Source organism: Leptonotus elevatus, chromosome 15 (genome assembly GCF_054856555.1).
Source record: "Leptonotus elevatus isolate MCC_2025b chromosome 15, RoL_Lele_1.0, whole genome shotgun sequence".
Classification (NCBI taxonomy): Eukaryota; Metazoa; Chordata; class Actinopteri; order Syngnathiformes; family Syngnathidae; genus Leptonotus; species Leptonotus elevatus.
Window position 1 is genome coordinate 8,345,371 of NC_141253.1, and position 17,857 is coordinate 8,363,227.

Genomic DNA, 17,857 nt, shown 5'->3' on the forward strand with positions numbered 1-17,857 from the left:
CAATTGCCGTGTTCGATTGGTGTGTAGAAGCCTTAACATGAAGATTTTGGTATCTGTCAACTAAATGCAGATAAAACACAATGGTTGCGTTACTGGTTAAATAGCTAAAAAAAGTGTTTTTTTTCTTGACTGGAATTATTTATGTCCTTACCTTCATACTTAGTTTACAGACAGGATTAGCAAGAATGATGCCTTCACAGGAATATTGGAGTGGTGGAATTTTTGTATTCTCATAGTAGTTTGATGCAAAATTCAGGTACAAATTGGGGACTACTCATTTAAAATGCCACGTGAAGTTGCAAATATAACAAAACCCATCATCTTTCACTGTATTTTGAATGAATAAGCAGAAAATGGTGTGTGTTCTTTAAGTAAACTCTGGTTCAATGTGCTTGTAATGTGCGGCAGATCTGAGCACTGTTGACCTTACAACATGGTAATGCCGCACTCTGGAAAGACACGAGTGGTAACACTGCATATAAACTATAATGAACAGCATTTGAGTGAAAAATTAAGTGCCCACTAACACCCCAGGGTGAACCTGTGGAATTCATACATAATATACAGTATTTGGCATTCATGAAAGCTTTAAACCATTACTAGTCACTAGTGGCTCTATGTTCGTGCCGAGTGTAAGTCTGTGCTCGGGGGTGGAGGACACCAAATGCTGATATTGTATAGCCAATCGAAGCAGCTCCCCTCATTCCCTTTAAAATTGGCACATAAACTGATTAGCTCGGGTCCATGCAGAAGGTTGAAGTGTGCAAAGTAAATTTATAAAGAACTGTTAGCAGACCTCCAGCGGAGGTTGATGCGAAGTTGGCAAGGGCGATCACAGATCACTGCTGTGAAGTGAGCACTTGTTGACCGCCCTACAACCCAAAGTGTGTGTCTGTGTGTGATTGCTTTTATTGATTGCTTGTGTTGCTTGCGTAGATTTTCTTTGGTTAGTCCGGATTCCTCTTCTATCCCAATGCATGTTCATTTCAACAAAGACACTAAAATTGTGCTTAGATGGGAATGCAATTACAGAGCTGCCAAATGTTACGGATTGTCCGTATTTTCTTGTGGAATTCACTGAATGCTAGCTTGTTACGCCCGTAACACTGATTGTTTTGGACATGTAAAAAAAAAAAAAACATAAAAATAATGGTTGAAAATGGGCAAAAATATTTAGTAGTTAGTTGCGATATGTTTGACAAGTGTAGCGTCATTCCGTCGATACGCATCAGTAAAGTCGTCCTCATGCATGTGTAGTAGAAGCTAGCGAATGAGTCTGATGCTAGCCAAAAGCTAACAACTTCAAGCTAACCCTGATTGCTGCTAGCGTTCATAGATTCATATCAATGGTGAGGAACAAGGGCTGCAATGTGAAATGTCACCCTCACATTAATGTGTCCAATATTGCGGACAGAATTTGAAAACTGAAAATCCGGAAAACAATTTCTGGAAGTGAATTTTTATAGTTTGGGAGCTCCGCAAATAGCCGTTTGTCTGTATGTACTGTGATTGGCTAGCAACCAGTTGAGGGCATGTCCTGCATCTCAACCCAAGGCTGTAACTTTCCTGTGACTTTTTTTTATATTTCCAATTTTGGAAGTTATTCACTACAGTAAGAAGAAAATACATATTCTTGTGGCTGTTTAGTTTATAACACTCCTCAAAGAGAATCTGTTTTATCGACTCTGTTTTGCGTCGAGAAGACTTTGAACTTTCTGAAGGACATTAATGATTTTCATTCGCATTTGATAGCTCATAACATTGTTCTTATGCTACTAACAATGCCCTGTCTATTACAAAAAGATCAATAGCACTTGAGCTGAATGCCATTATGGTTATTAGGCCTACTTGCCTGTATGGTGATGAGGCATGAGGGCATTATGCAGCACAGTGTAGGAGTCGTTGCATATGCGCGAGCGAATTTATTCATTAGTGCATCTCTTACTCTATGGCGAGTTTTGCACTATTTGGCATTTTCATGATAGAATCCTTTAGATAAATAGGTGATGAATGCAGACAGTTCAGGAGAAGACAGAGAGGAGTGAGCAGTTTCAAGGTGAGGGGGGGGGGGGGGGAGAATGATGGAGATGGGAGAGTGAAGGTGAGCAGAGAGAAAGACAGAGTGAGAACAAGATAAGAGCAACGGAGGCACCCAAAGGCAGTGAGAATAACTTACAGAGGCAAGAAACAAAGACAAGAAGCCAAGATAACGGCAAATGATCACAACGCACCGCAATGTGCAGTCTCACGTGGCATACCGGTCTGAACCTCAGTACCGGAGGTTAGACGTTTATGTGTCCATTATGCTCCCCCCCCCCCCCCCAAGGAAAATAACAAAGATTAGAGTCATAATTAAGAACACGATGACAACACAATTCTACATCTGTATTCTATTAAATGCAGTAAAAGAAGCCCATAAAATGTATAACCTATGTGTCTGTCTGTCAATATGTCCGTCCATCCATCCATCTAGCTGTCATTTTTTTAGTACCTTATCAAAGTGAATGTACAAGTACTAAAGAAGATTTGTACCTATTTTCTTTCTACACCAGCATCTGCATCAAAGCTAAACATCAAAGTCGGGCTGCTTTTATGGAGATGCAAATGTGTTTTTTTTTATGTAAATAAAGCCACATATTTTCCCCTTTGACAGAGAGGGTGAGATCAAACCAAATTGGCAAGTCTCGCCACTCATATTCATATGCACACACTATTTTGACTGTGACTCAAACAAATTGGGAACGACGGCTGTGATGGGCAGGGTGAAGATGGCTGATAATAGGGAAAAAAAGGAGCAACTCAGAGGGCAGGAATCAAGTGATGGGGAGGTCATGGGGGTGATGCACGGCTCAGAGAGGAAGCGGAAACAAGAAAAGAGACAACAAATCATGTCTCGTTAATGTTAATGGGGACAGGGATTTTCCACATGAAATATAAATGAATGTGTTATGGGACATGAAATATACATGAAAAAGTGGCAGACATCTGTATCCGCTGTGTTAAGAGGCATGTCAGAGGACACCGAGAGAAGGGGAACTACCTTGTATGAAAAAACATTTGATCCCACTTGTCTTCTCTTTTCTGCCTTGACAAGAACTTTTGAAAAGACAGGGATCAATATTTCATTGTTGTGTTTTGTTGAGCTGTTGATCCTTAGTATTCAAATGTTAATCTGACGTCTTCACTTTGTGTGGTCCCAACGGGTCCCGTGGGACTTATCAACAAAGCGGGGCCTCTAAAGTGCACTGTCGTAACCAAAACTCCCATTAGGCTCAAATGTATCCCTTAATCCTGGAGACCATGTTCCCTACAACATCACTTACAACCATTGAAGGCAGCTTGACGATAAAACATGGACAAATAAGACTATACATATATATATACGTATATATATATATTATAAGTCACACTTTTCCATAGGTTGGCTGTTCCTACGACTTACACTCCGGAGCGTATATACAAGGACAATTAATCCTATTTGAAGATGCCTCCAAGATTGTGTCATTGGTACTGATTCATATTTGAAAAGTAATTTAAACAATAATGTTAAACTGATTAAATAATCTGTATCACGAGTTCCAAAATTAACAATTTGCTTTTATGTGTCTGAAGTTGCCAGGAACCAGTATGAGCGAATGGGCAGCGACGTCACCATGCAGTGCGGCTCCCTGGACAATGACGCATCGGTGTCATGGAAGGTGAACGGGACGGACGTGAAGGCCCAGCACCGTCTCGAAGGCCCCAGACTGATACTGACCCAAGTGGACCTGGGCCACAATGGACTCTACAGCTGCTTTCAGAACCCAAATGGAGAGAGACGCGACACCATCAACCTCCGCATTGGCAGTAAGTACCCAGACAATTGTCCGCCAAATATTGCTTGCCAAACAGTCATGACTCTTTAATCATCCCGGTAGGGCACTTTGGTTATTGCTTCTGCAGAGAGTAAACAAGAGGCCAAATTGAAGTATCCATATTGTGCAATGAAAATATCATGCATACAAGGAAAACATGCTGATATAGCAAAAGAAATGAGAACACCCAACCTCACCCTTTTGTTCTACTCCCATTCTTCTGAGTCAAAGTAGCACACAAGAAGCTTTTTTTTTGTTTTTGTTTTTTGTCACTCCAGCCCACAAGAATATATGTTTTTGCACATGCCATTTACATTAAAATGACAAACAATAAGCATTTGTGGACAAATCAACTGAGCTCATCTTCTCAATACAAGTATATGTACAAATATTGATGGAATCTCAAATAGACTACTATATTATTTATTTATTCATTTTTGAGAGAGCTCAGTATTGTTCATTCGGTAATCTTACCGATTCGACATGTCATCATCAGTAAACTACTCTATTAGATAAATGCCGTATATGAACGTCAATGTTTGAGTAATACGATCATCCAAAAGAACACATGTGCACGCCTTTGTTCAGATTTGAACATGAAATTTGTTTTATTAAGACAATACAACCAGTTGGGAGATTTTGAATCAAATTTAAACATTAAGTCCCCGATGAACACTGGGATTATTAGGCAGATGCTACCTTACTAGAGGGTACACACTGATATCTGTTTAGCATCAATCATGGCACACTACTTCGTAGCACTGCCAAAAATGACAGACTTTGAGGCAGCTTAATTCATCACTTCCCTGGCACTGAATATATACACCTGAACATATTGTGCTCGTTCTATTTTTCACATTTCTAATAAAACAATAACCTCAGGACAAGGTCAAAAAGATAGTTTGCAAAAAAGGCAATCTATTGCAATACAAATAGATGATGTGATGAAATTAAAGGTCACATGTATGCACGTGGCACAATCGGCTCCACACTAAAGATGGCGAATGTTATTATATTCCATACAGCTGTCATCTTAAAATGCACGCAGCCAAGAATGAGTCATGAATACTGTACAGGTGTATGCACATGTAAAGTGTTCATGCAAATTTGTGATGAATGAGTCTGTATGGAAGTGTGACAGTTGGGTTAATCTTACTGGCAATGATGAATTACGGAATGCTGCAATAATACCAAACTGATGAGCATTTTATGTGATGGTACATCCCGTCATGACGATGAATGATGCACGAGTGAGTGAGATGTAAGTTAGAGCGTCTTTTCACCGCTCATAATTTTGTCCATCATAATGACACTTGTAGTGGTCTCCAGCTCAAGTGGACGTATATGAAAAGGGAGGAGAGAGAGAGAAAGAGTGAGAGGGAAGAGAGGGACAGAGAAGAGAAAGAGAGACAGAGAAAGAGAGAGAGGGGGGGAGGGAGGGAGAGAGAGAAGGAAGAGAGGGATAGAGAAGAGAAAGAGAAGGAAGTGAGGGACAGAGAGAGAAAGAGAGCGAGAGAGACAGAGGAAGAGTGAGAAAAGGAAGAGAGAAAGTAAAATGAGAGAGAGAAGAGAGAAAGAGCAAGGGAGAGAAAGAGAGAGAGGAAGAGCGAGAAAGGGAAGAGGGGGATAGAGAAGGAAAGAGAGAGAGAGACAAACAGAGAGAGAGAGAGAGGGAGGCAGAGAGAGAAGGAAGAGAGGGATAGAGAAGAGAAAGAGAGAAGGAAGTGAGGGACAGAGAAGAGAAAGGGAGTAAGAGAGATAAGCAAGGGAGGAGCGAGAGAAAGAAAGCAGAGAGATTAAGAGAACGAGAGAGACAGAGGAAGAGTGAGAAAAGGAAGAGAGAAAGGAAAAAGAGAGACAGAGAGAGAGACATGAGAGAGAGGAAGAGAGAAAAGGAAGAGGGGGTAGAGAAGAGAAAGAGACAGAGACAGAGACAGACAGAGAGAGAGAGAGAGAAAGAGAACCCTTTGCATCGTATATATAGGGTCAATTACAACCTTTACGCCGGCATTCCATTTGTATTTGTGTTTTTGTATCACCTACAAAACGTGCTACAGCTAAAAAGTGTCGCACAACTACAACGATGGTGGCACCTCGACAGGCTACACTTGTCGTGATTACCGTCGTGACGGTAGCGGGAGTTTATGCAGCGTTTATTGCTCACACCAGGGGCTTGTTATGTTTAACACAGTGTTATCAAGAGTATAACAAAGAACCATCTGTCTTTTTTTTTCTTCTGAAGTCTTTGCAACTTTTTTTAAAAAACGCTCTTTTCCTCAAACTTACCTCAAAGCTCTTTCTAGCTTCCGGAATGATGTCACACCCAACCAAAAATCATGCAAAATGATCACCTTCTCGATATGCGTACAGGAAGCCGCCCCATCTGCTTTTCGTGTTGCGTAGTGTCACAAAGACTAAATTTAGGCACATGTAAGATGGAATGTGCGAATTTTGAAGCATGTACCATTCACATATGGCAGCAATGGCATATGGTCTTACTATCTCATAGGTGTACTTGTGCACATAATGGTGGAGCGATAGAGTGGCAATTCATATAAAATGTCAGTGTCCTGGCAATAAATATCCATTATATTTTAATAATCAAGAGGTCATATAACAATACAGTTCCTTATTGAAATAAACCATGCTCTCTTCTGTCATAACTGGGGAAATTATTACCATCCTGCCATTTTCTTGCCCCCCCCAACCATACTTATATTGCTGTCCTCACTGGACGTCAGCTAAGAAATTTATAGCACCATCACTTGGCTGCACCCACCCAGTTATTCAGCCTCACAGCTAACACAATATCAACCGCAGCGGGTCGTATATCCAGACACTCACCCCAGTGACCTGTCATGCAGTCAGTCGGCAGGACACACAATCTCCCTGTGCAACCGCCATTCAGTGAGCAAAGCTGTTGGGGAAGTCTGATAGTTGGCCGGGAGGACATCTGAGCAGTCAACCAGTAGTAACTTGCAGGTCAGCTGCTCATGCAATGAGGAAGTCAGTTGACCTGCCAGTTATATTGCACTAATTCAAGACAAAGTCACCTTAGCAGCACATCGTCCACCAATGGGGTACTTCACTACATGTTAGGCAAGTCATTATAATTTATGTGGTCTTAAAAAAAAAAAAATCCTTATTTTACGACGGTGTATTAGGGCCACGTATATATATAGATATATATTATTTTTGTAGAGGGCGGGAGCAACATTCTGAGAAAAAAACTTGCAAATTTGCAAGAAAAAAACTCTTACTTTATAAAGTTGCAATTTAGCCACTTTAAAGAAGCAAATTTGCCACTTTATAAAGTGGCAAATCTTTGAGAAAAAAACTCAAAAACTTACGAGAAATATAGCACCACCACTTGGTTGCACCCACCCTAGTCTAGAAATATCTATTTTTGTTTCTTATTAGTTTAAATTGGGGCTGTTAACGTTACAGTGTTAACTTTGGAGGTCAATTAAAAACTTCTTTTTTTTTTTAATTAACTAATTTAACTCACCTTTGTATACTTCCTGTGTCAACTGACCACCACTCACTTTGCAGCCAAACTTAAGAGAAGAATCATTGGCACAAAGACGGACTTTTATGTACATTACCTTAAAAAAAAAAAAGTGACTCACCAACTTATAATTGGAGATATTAGGGCTGGACAATATAAACGGTATATTCAATATAAGGTATCCATTTTGCCGGAAGGTAGAGATTTTGACTCTACCGTCTTATTGCGGTAGCGCAGGTTGATGACATCACTGTATGGCGCATGTTGATGACGTCATCGTATCTGCGTCCCGGTTTTGCGCACGGCTCGCGCTCAGCGTAACAATGTCAAAATCAAGCACCGAATCCACAGAGCCGGAGGAATTGGTTAAAAAAAAAAAACAGTTCTACATCAGTTAATTGGACATGGTTCGGATTTGAAAAGTCGGACAGCGAGCAGAAACGTGTCATTTGCAAGATGTGCCGTGTCTGCTAGCAAAGGTAACACGAGCAATTTGTTTTATCATCGGTTAGTGTTATATAAAACCTAAGGCTTGTGCTGTTTACAATGGCCACTTGTGCATGCCCTTGTGATCGTCAAGTGAATACTTGCTCTAAGCCAGTTGTACTGTTTTCATATAGAATGTCAACAATATTTTTTGCTAGCACTATTTTGCACCAGAGAGCTGACTTTTAATTTTGATTTGAGATTTGCACAATAAGTGTTGTTATACAAAGTAAATTCATTCTTTCATTGTTTGTTTGTTTTTTAATCCATTTTGCAGTAAGCAAATTATTTAAAAAAAAAAAAAAAAAAAAAAAACACCCATAAAAATCTAAAATAAACTTAATTCTATACGGTGATATATACAGTTACCGTGAAGGGATGCAGTTTATACCGTGATATGAATTTTGGGCCATATTGCCCAGCCCTAGGAGAAATCCAAAATAATTTGCGCACTCTGCAAAGCCAAATTCAAATACCATGGTTCGGATAATGGATAAATGGTTGGATGGAACTAATTTACAGGAAAATAATAGTATCCAAAAAATCAAAGAAAGCTATTTGAACAGTCTTTGAGTTGAAATATACGTTATATTTGATGTTTTTACATTAAAATCAAGGAAATATCTTTTACAAGCTTCAAAGAAAATAGTAGTTGAGAAATGTGATTAAGCATGATTAATCACTGAAAATTTTAAAATTAAAATTAGGTTAGTGTTAAATACAGTTTCCCTTTTCAAAAACCAGACATGTTTGTAATATAATAAATGTAGTTTGCTTCAGAACAAAATGTCTTATTATGATGACAAAGACTAATTCTAGCAACTAAAAGCATCACTGCTCAGGTGTCATGTGTAATTGTAGCTAAAAAATCATTTTATCCCCCCTCAGTTAATATGACTTTTGTTCAGACACGATCGCCTTTTCATTATTGCAACAAAAACTCCAACCTTAAATCCAATTTCCTCCCATTATTAAAGACCTATTAAAGAGCACTTCCACTACCCGTACACATTGGTTGCTTGCTTCCAACATTAAACAGAATGAATTGAAGGTGGATTGAGTTCCCTTGTTAAATGAATGTACATTGCCTCCTCCCCACAGGCAATTTTCACAAAGCCACTGTCACATGCCAAATGATTTAAATTTTGTTTCCCTGGGCACATTGTATTTGTGTGTATATCCACGCTAAGGAACACACACACACACACATGCCCACCCAGGGGACCTGCGCTACATCGCTGGGTAATGGATTTCTCTTGTATCTTTGCAGACAGATCGCTATAGGGAGGGTGAACGCATAAAGTTCTATTTCATGTGGGACTTCTTGTTCAAACCAGGAAGTGTTTGGCCCCACATGCAAGGCTACTGCAGGAAGCACTCATCTTACATTTTAATTACTCCCCTTGCTTCACCCAGTATTCTGTCAATCACAGTAAACAGAAAATACCTGCCTGAAGGATGTACATGGCCTTGGAAATTAATTTGACTGTTTGTCATCTGAGCTTCTCTCATGGGCCTTGTTTCTTTCTTGTGACGCGTTTTCATTTGAGATGACCAGCCGTGAAAATTAATCCATTCCATTCAGCTAAATGTAAGGTCGAGCTGCCAAAAATACCTTTGCTGAATTTGAGCTACAAATGTGGAGGATAAAGGGGGGTTACTATTTCTCATGCCCTTTTTACATCGAGGTTACTAGGAATGTGAAATGCAATGTGGAAATGCAAAGTAGGTGACTCATTTGTGATTTCTTTCAATGTTACTGTCATAATGTAACTGTTTTAAACACTGGCCGATTTTAGCTTACTCTTCTTGTCCTCTTTGACCTCACGGCAGCTTTTAGCACTGCTTATGTATAATTTCCGACTATTGGTCTGCTTAGAAGTACTTTCCTTTTCAGAAGGCTTAACAGTCAGAGTGCCACAAAGCGTTGCTGGGGATCCTTTGTTTTTCATCTACAACCTTCCCTAAGGTATTATCTTGAGTCCCTTAAGTATGCATTTTCACTTCTCTGCTGATGATTCACAGCATCTCCACACACAGCCTTGATGTTGGCGCATTTAGCTTTTCTTTTCCCAGTCATGACAAGATTTTTTTACCAAGATTGTCCTTTGTAATTCATCAACAATGTTGTGCAAGGTAAAACCTGGGGCACGAGGAGGTATCTCGGTACCTTGAAAGAGTATCGAGCAATCTTTTGCCCTGCAACAACCTCTTAGATGTTATACATCTCTACAGTTTATTTCAGAGCAAAGCTCGAAAAAATGTGTGCTGCGGATCAGTTATGTGGGGGTAAAAAATAAATCAATTAAATAAATAAACAAATAAATAAATAAATAGTGTCCAGAGCTAAAACCATTATTATTATTATTATTATTATTATTATTATTATTATTAAATTAAATCAAATGATAAAAAATTGTGGACTGGATAGTAGCATTGGCCTAATAATAATAATAATAATAATACATAAATTACAGGTTTCTTTTTGTCCCTATTATTGGTGCAAACATTTATTCATTTAGTCAAAGGTATGGGAGAAGAGCATAATTTTTAAAATGGATTTAAAAGCATTTTTACTTACTTGGTATGTTTTGAATATTCATTAATTTAGATTATTCACTCTGATAATAAAGGATGCCAATAAATCGGGGGACCATATTACTTATGGGTCATTGACGGATACGGATCCACCAGACCAGCACTGTTTATAAAACACATACAATGTTTATTCTTTATTACTATTTATTACTGTCTAAATGTGTATTATTATCTCCAATTTGGGATATATATAATTTAGGACATACATCTATCATGGAAAGCTTTCTACTATGGTCGCACCACATAATAATCAATTAAATCAAAGTTATGAGGCTAACAATTAGCAATCTAAACAAAACAAGCTAGCTAGCCGCACAACAAAAATTATAAAAATCTGTAAATTAGTTGGGAAAAATGAAAACATAAAAAAAATAAAAACTCTCAAAATAATTATTTATTTTTGGTCGCACCACATGATAATTAAAAAAAAGGGGCATCATCGAACAGAGAAAAAAAAATGCTTTTAAAGGGTGTTTTTGTGTTATTCACCGGAATTTACGATAACATGCACAGTAGGGAACATGTGTATAGATTTTAAGTGTAAACTATTTCCCATACATCCCCTCCCAATTTCCTTTTTCTTCTTACCTTTTTGTTGCGCGACAATTTTGTCGACCTCCTCTTTTTTTTTTTTGCTCTACATGCAGGAAAAGTGCAGCTGACGCATCTCTTTATTGTAGCGGACAACCATAACAAATGGAAAATGGCTCCGGTTTAAAAAGTCAATGGAAAGCCATGAGGGAAACATAAACATTTGAAAAACAAAAAAGAAAGGTCATTGTGTGCTTTGGCCTCTTTATATGAGTTGGGTATCAGGAGTAGTGTGGCATGACAGATTGTTTTCCCTTTTCTTTTCTCAATGCTGCTGTTTCAAAGAGAGATGGTATAGCATTAAATCATTAAAGACAGGAAAGTACTTCTGCGCCGCCCGCTCATATAGATTCAATGTATCTGTTGTACACGCATTATTGTAAGAGACAGCAACGTTTTTCAGCTCCGAATCCTATTTGTTGACTATCTCTACTTCTATTCCTCGAGCCATCAAGTGTCTTGTTCATTCATCCTTCATTTTCATTGAGTACCATCTTTTTCCTCCCTATAACCATGTTTTTTCTCACTTTTACCGTATGTAAATTGCTTTATTCCCCCTTCTTATAATCCTCTTCTAACCCCCCCATCTTAGATTCATTTTTCCTTAAAAAAAAAAAAAAAGTTCAATATTTTGCTGTCTACTTGTCCATTTCCCTTCAATGCCACTGAGTATTCATGTTTGCACAGAAATCAAAATTTTCAAGTTTTACACTTTTGTCAAACATTAAAACGATTCAAGGGGCGAGAACGAGTACGTGAAAGGTTATGGGAATTCAAGGTTGCAAAAATTGACCTCTAAATAATCGTTTGGATGGAGGTTGCTAGGTACAGATGAAGGTTCAACTGCAGAGATTGACTGAATAAATAGCAGGAGCTCAGCTGAGGGAAGAGAAGGCAAACAGGAAATAGTGCAGGTATAAAGCAGGACTTGGTGTCTTTATGCGGATTTAGCCAAGAATGTGAGAGTGTTGAAAAAAAGCAGTCTCTGTAATGTCAGGTTACATGTATTGCTCACATTATCCATTTTAAACATAAATACTGTCTACTTCTAGAATAAGTGAAATATTTTTATTATTATTCTGGTCCACTTTCAGTTTTGTATGTTTTTATGCCAATTGTTTTGCCTTTCGTTTGTGTGTTTGAAGAGGGACAGACAGTGGTAAAGCGAAAGAATGACAGAACGACACGGGAAATAAGGACTGACCAGAAAGTATTCCCTCTGGCCCTGAGTCCAGCAGAGAGGTTGGTTTTGCTCTCTTGACGTCAATCAAGTCAAGCGGACCGACTGAGGCCGACAAACATATTTCAGAGAGAGAAAAAAATGTAACAAATGAGAAAAATAAAGAGAGCGCAAGAGAAAAGAGATTCAAAATGTCAAACGTGACGTTCGGGTAACCCTGTCACATCCGTTCTGTTTAATGCTTCATTCCCTCAAATTCAAACTCTTAAGTTATTTAGCAAAACAAAGAAACTAAAACTGAGTTATGACGATTTGGAGAGTTTCATTTTGTTCCTGCATTTGGATGCAAAACACTTGTTTAGGTAGAAATGCAGCTCCACTTTTTAGATTTAGATTTCCCCATGCTATTAACAGCTATATGATACCGTTAATGCTGTGTTACTAAATGTTGTGTGTTAGCAATAGTCTTTATGCAACCACACACAGACACACACTGAAATCAGTTCATTATACATTGGCTGTCGATCATTTATTTTGTCCAAACTACAAAACTACATTCCCTGCAAAGTAATACAAAATAGAGTATGGCCTTCAAATCTTTGTCTTACGTTGACATTGACAGTAGCCCTGAAGTGCAAAACACAAAAACAAATAAACACAACAGCAAAAAAACAAAAACAAACAAACAATAAATTAAAAACATCCCATTGAATATCTTCAGTCAAAGATCATATAAATTAGTGTGGTTCTTGCTTTGACGAAACAAAAATGCCAAAAGGTTTGAAGCCTAATATTAAATGAAACAAAAAAGAGAATAGCAGAAATAATTGTCTTTTTTTTGTCCAAGAGAGTAGAAAACAAGCTTACATTGGTCTTGGTGTAAATCGACCTTAACAAGCATATTGTCCATTGGAGCATCTCCATTTGTGTGCATGATCACCACATTTGCTTCTGCATATCCCTGCCCGCGTGTGTATTTGTGTGTAATGGACTAGCTCCTAACATAATTTCACGCTTCAGAGTAAAACGAAAAGTTAGTATTCTATTCAGGTCATTTCTGTTTCTGTCTTTTGTTTCTTACAAATGGAGATTGTCTCCCGCTGTATCAGATTTAGTTATCGGAAGACGATGGATGCCTCACATGCTACATCCTTAAGCCGTCTTGCTATATTCTGGTATTACAGAATATACAGACCACATCCAAAAGTATCATGAGGTGGCCAGTTTGAGGCCAGCAAGCAGCCAATTGTGTTTCGTCATCTTACATGCTTTGTCACAAAAAGTGGAGAGAGATACATCAATAGAAATATACCTGCGCCTTTATTATAAGTCATTGACCGTCTGCAAACTCTACCGACATACCATGTAATGTACAATATAAATCCTAAACCGTTTGAGAATATTTGGTATGATGCAGTCATTTGGTTTTCTGTGTCTGTCCATTTCTAGTTCCGTATCATTCCCTTTTGGCTCCGCAGTGATGGTGCATCATTTGGAGCAATTTAGGGTTCCGCATCTTTCCTTGAGGATACTTGAGAGTCCAACCAAAAAACATTCCAATTGCCACACGGCCACTCTAAGAGTGTCTCTGATAAATAAAGAATATCTTTCTGTAACAGCCGAGTAGCTTGAGCAATTCTGTCCACTCAGAGAAGTCTCAATTACACCGGGCTTGTTGGCGCACTCTCTGGGGACCAGGCAGCTGTGAGTCTGGACTGTGGCTAAATGGGATGTTCCCAAAGGGTAGGAGCACTCACAGAACACGGAAACAGCATGGGAACAGACAGGAAGAGAAAGAGGTAATGGCAGGAAGAGAGCAACATAGAAGTAGAGGAGGGAATCTACCAAGACATCTGCAGTTTAATTATGTATTTACAAGACCATGAATTTCACGGTCTCACTCAGCTCATCTTAAATTGAACCATTAGTTTTTGGCACTCATTGTTATTGCAATCGCCCCAAAAAACAGACTGAAATTTGCAAATGGAATGCATCATGTGAAAGAAAAACCTGAAAGGAGAGGGACGTCGAAACTTCACTTGGGTACAGGATAAATAAATACGGACTCCAGGATAATCAGACAAACAAACGCACTGTCCCGCACATACCCGCAGTCATACACACAGACACACACATGTTGCGGCGGGCAGATGAAAGGAGACCCACACAAACATAGCTCCCGTGTCCAAATGAGCGGTGCTTATTGTGGAAAAACACAGAGATGTTGGTCTTGGCTGGGCAAGAACGTGGGTTGTGTGTTTTGGTGTGCAGAGCTATGGTACGGCCGGTGTATACAGACACGCATGCACACACTCTTTTAGACATTATATATATATATATATATATATATATATATATATATATATATATATATATATATATATATATATATATATATATATATATATATATATATATATATATATATATATATATGCTGTAAAGGTTAACTCTAGAGTTAACTGCAGAGCGAAAGCTTTAAAACATATCATTTATTTCAAGTGTTTTGGGCAGGATTCTGAAAATTAAAAATGAACACTGAAAATTGTGATTTTAATTCCTTCCTAAAAATAATTTTCCGTGCTGACCTAAGGGGAGACACAAGTGAGCGCAATAGTGATATACATAATCAACTTCAAGTGCAGAAAAATGAATGATACAAATTTAAATAGACTTGTTGGAAATGTTACAGTGTTAATGAAGAAAGCAATTCTGTTGTGCAAAAGTCTGCCTCCTATCTAGAGTGCGAAGCTTGTCACCTCAAAGTGACTGCTGAGCCTACTGTTTGAGACATTAACACCCAGGCACATGGATCCAATTCAAATTAACTGGAGATATCATTTTCATTTTGTTCCCACTGATTCTAAAGTCCTTGACCACATTGCTGTGACATATCCATCAATCAACTCTTAGAGGGCCTGTAAAATAAGATGGCTTCCTGTTCAACTCAAATCTAATCTTGGAAAATTGATCGATTGGACACTGCCAAAGCAGAACCAGGATATAGAAAACTGCTGTGAGCGTACTTTCATCAAATTTTTTTTTAGGAAGTACTAAACTTTAGAAGAATATCAGAAGAATAAGAACCTCTAACGTCAAACACAATCCATAATCAGGATGGTTGAGCTCCAACCTCTTTTTCAGCACCATCCATTGTACAGGTGATGTGTATATTAACTGCTATACAAGTGTACAAAATAAGTTACTATAGTAAATAAAAAAATAAAAAAAGTACACGAATATTAATAAAAACAGAACAAAAGGTGATGGCGCTTAGAGTAAAGCTTATAGTAAATAGTAGAATTTACTAGTATTTGTATTTACAGCTTTACTATAGTAAGCAGAAACTGTATTTATTTGAATGAGCCTTTTTACCTAATTTCAGTTGCATATTTGTATTCATTTATAAACGTAAAAATGTGTTTTCTTTCATAAACATACTCCCAGGGCTTAAATCTACGCAGAGGTGGTTTTGACCAGGTGTTGATATTTTCGGAGGCGAGGGCAAGCTGGCTTATGTGAAAGAGGGTCTGCGGCACTGAGGATATGAACACAAAAGTCTTGATGGAGACACGACACTGTTCCCTTTGATAAAGAGGACGATTCATCATCACAGTGATCCTTTTGTGACCTCGAGAATTGTCTCTGCTTTTGCTATGGGGAAGGAACAGACTATATGATTGGGTAGGCCACAAATCCTTTTGTGTACCCAACCACCCACATAGCTGTGCCTGATGATTTACAAAATATAATGATGATAATTGGTTTCGACAATGATTCAGAAGATTTGATGACCACTGTTCACATAGTGATGAGAAAAAAGACATTTGACATCTACCACATCTGTGCAGAGCTCAGAATCCGTCTGCCTGTGCTCTGATCCAATTCCTCAAAATCACTTTCGTCTATCTGTGACAATATATGGACGTGGTCTGAGCAGTCGTAACTATTGACCTACTTTCTACCCCCAAATTGTCACTTGGCTGGTCGTAGACCGACCTGCCAGTTTGGAAAACACACACAGCACAAAAATCCAGATATGTAGACAATTGCGCTCCGCCGCAGTTGCGCCGTCTACAAAATTAGAGCCCCAAGTCTAAATCATTTAATGCTTAATGAACTATAGCTTGGACAAATTTATCTTGGTCTAAATCTCATTAGGTTTTGACGGTATCTTTGACTGTACTAAAAAAAAAAAAAAAAAAAAAAAACTTTACTTAAAAAAAAAAAAACTTTTATCACAGAGAATTATAAATAATCCATTTAATTCCCCTTGCCTGTGCTAACTGGTGTGTGTGTGTGTGTCATGAATCTGCAGGTGGCTCAGAGACAGATTTACTGAGTTCGAAAAGTTACGGGGGGAAAATTCCAGCTTTCTTTCAGCGTCTCTGGAGGGGAAAGTGCATTAATCAGAGAGGAAGATGAAATCATCAGAGCAGTGCAATAGTTGACTGAGACTCCGCACCTCTGCCCGCACCTCCGATTTCTCATTAATAGAAAGCATTTAATTTCCACTCTTTTTTTTTACCTCCATCCGTCTTCTGCTCTGTTAAAAATTTCCCTTCGAGCCAATTTCCTCACTTACACGCTTGTGTATCATTACCTCACTTTTCCTTCTTTATGGCAGCATTTCTCATATTTGGCTCAATCTCACTGAAGTGTTTTGATAGGAGACTTCCTTAACATCTTGTGAAAGTGAATAAAACATATTTCATCTCAGACCCCACGTACAGTACATCACACATTTTATAATTAATGAACCTGGCACATTTCTCAGCGCCTGCTTCAAAATGAAACTTCAATAGCCAACACCTCTCAGAAAACGAACTAATTGTGACAATCTCCATGCCATGAGTTGATGCTGTGACCACCTTCACTTTAATGGCGCTAGATTCCCACACATTCTATGTATGCTCCGGCAAATATACATTAGTCAACAGTAATTGGAGATTAGGTTTAGCATATAAATTAGCTTTGACCTCAGGCTTCTTATGTGTTGTATGGTCCTCAATGGATTTCCTCTTTAATCTTAATATTTCTACTCCTCATTTTTATGTTTAGATGGTATTCTTTTGTGTGTACAGGAAAAAACAAACCTATATATATATATATATATATATATAATTGCTGCCTGCAAAGATTATTAGGATATAATTAATCTAACTTTTGCTGTGGGCAATTGTTGTCTCTGGTGTTATATTTTTCATGACTCAATAAAAAATTGTGTGAATGCCTTTTTGGGAAATGAAGAAGGAATATCAATTACATCCCGGTGTTGTATTGGTGGCAGAACACATTATTTCAACCTTTTTTCAAGGCTATTAGTAATGTGTTGAAACAAAGGAGGATCTCTTTTCATAAGAATTATGAATCTATTTGGATTTTTTTGGGGGAAAAAATACGCAACAAAAAGTTATAAATTGAAATTTGATTGGAAGCCACTGGTATTTTCGTGGTTCGCATAGCTGGCGTCCATGCAACTGGCTTAGGATCGATTCCTACTTAATGCACTCTCCACAATTACCATGCGCTTGATTGGCAACCAGTCTAGGGTGTAGTCAGCCTTTTTTCCTCTTCGTCAGCTGAAATACTGTAAACTCTAGCCCTTGTTGTGACTCTGAACTGGATAAAATGGACGGA

The 17,857-nt window shown here is 38.3% G+C and overlaps 1 protein-coding gene across 5 annotated transcripts in view; it reads left to right on the forward strand.

The window, feature by feature from the left end:
• The window catches only part of cntfr (ciliary neurotrophic factor receptor), a 203,945-nt gene that overhangs the window by 106,192 nt on the left and 79,896 nt on the right, over positions 1–17,857 (forward strand). For all 5 annotated transcript variants that reach the window (XM_086097748.1, XM_086097749.1, XM_086097747.1 and 2 more), the window contains one exon: positions 3,613–3,846. In XM_086097748.1, coding sequence (XP_085953874.1) covers positions 3,613–3,846 — 234 coding nt within the window. The remainder of the gene's footprint in view (positions 1–3,612; positions 3,847–17,857) is intronic.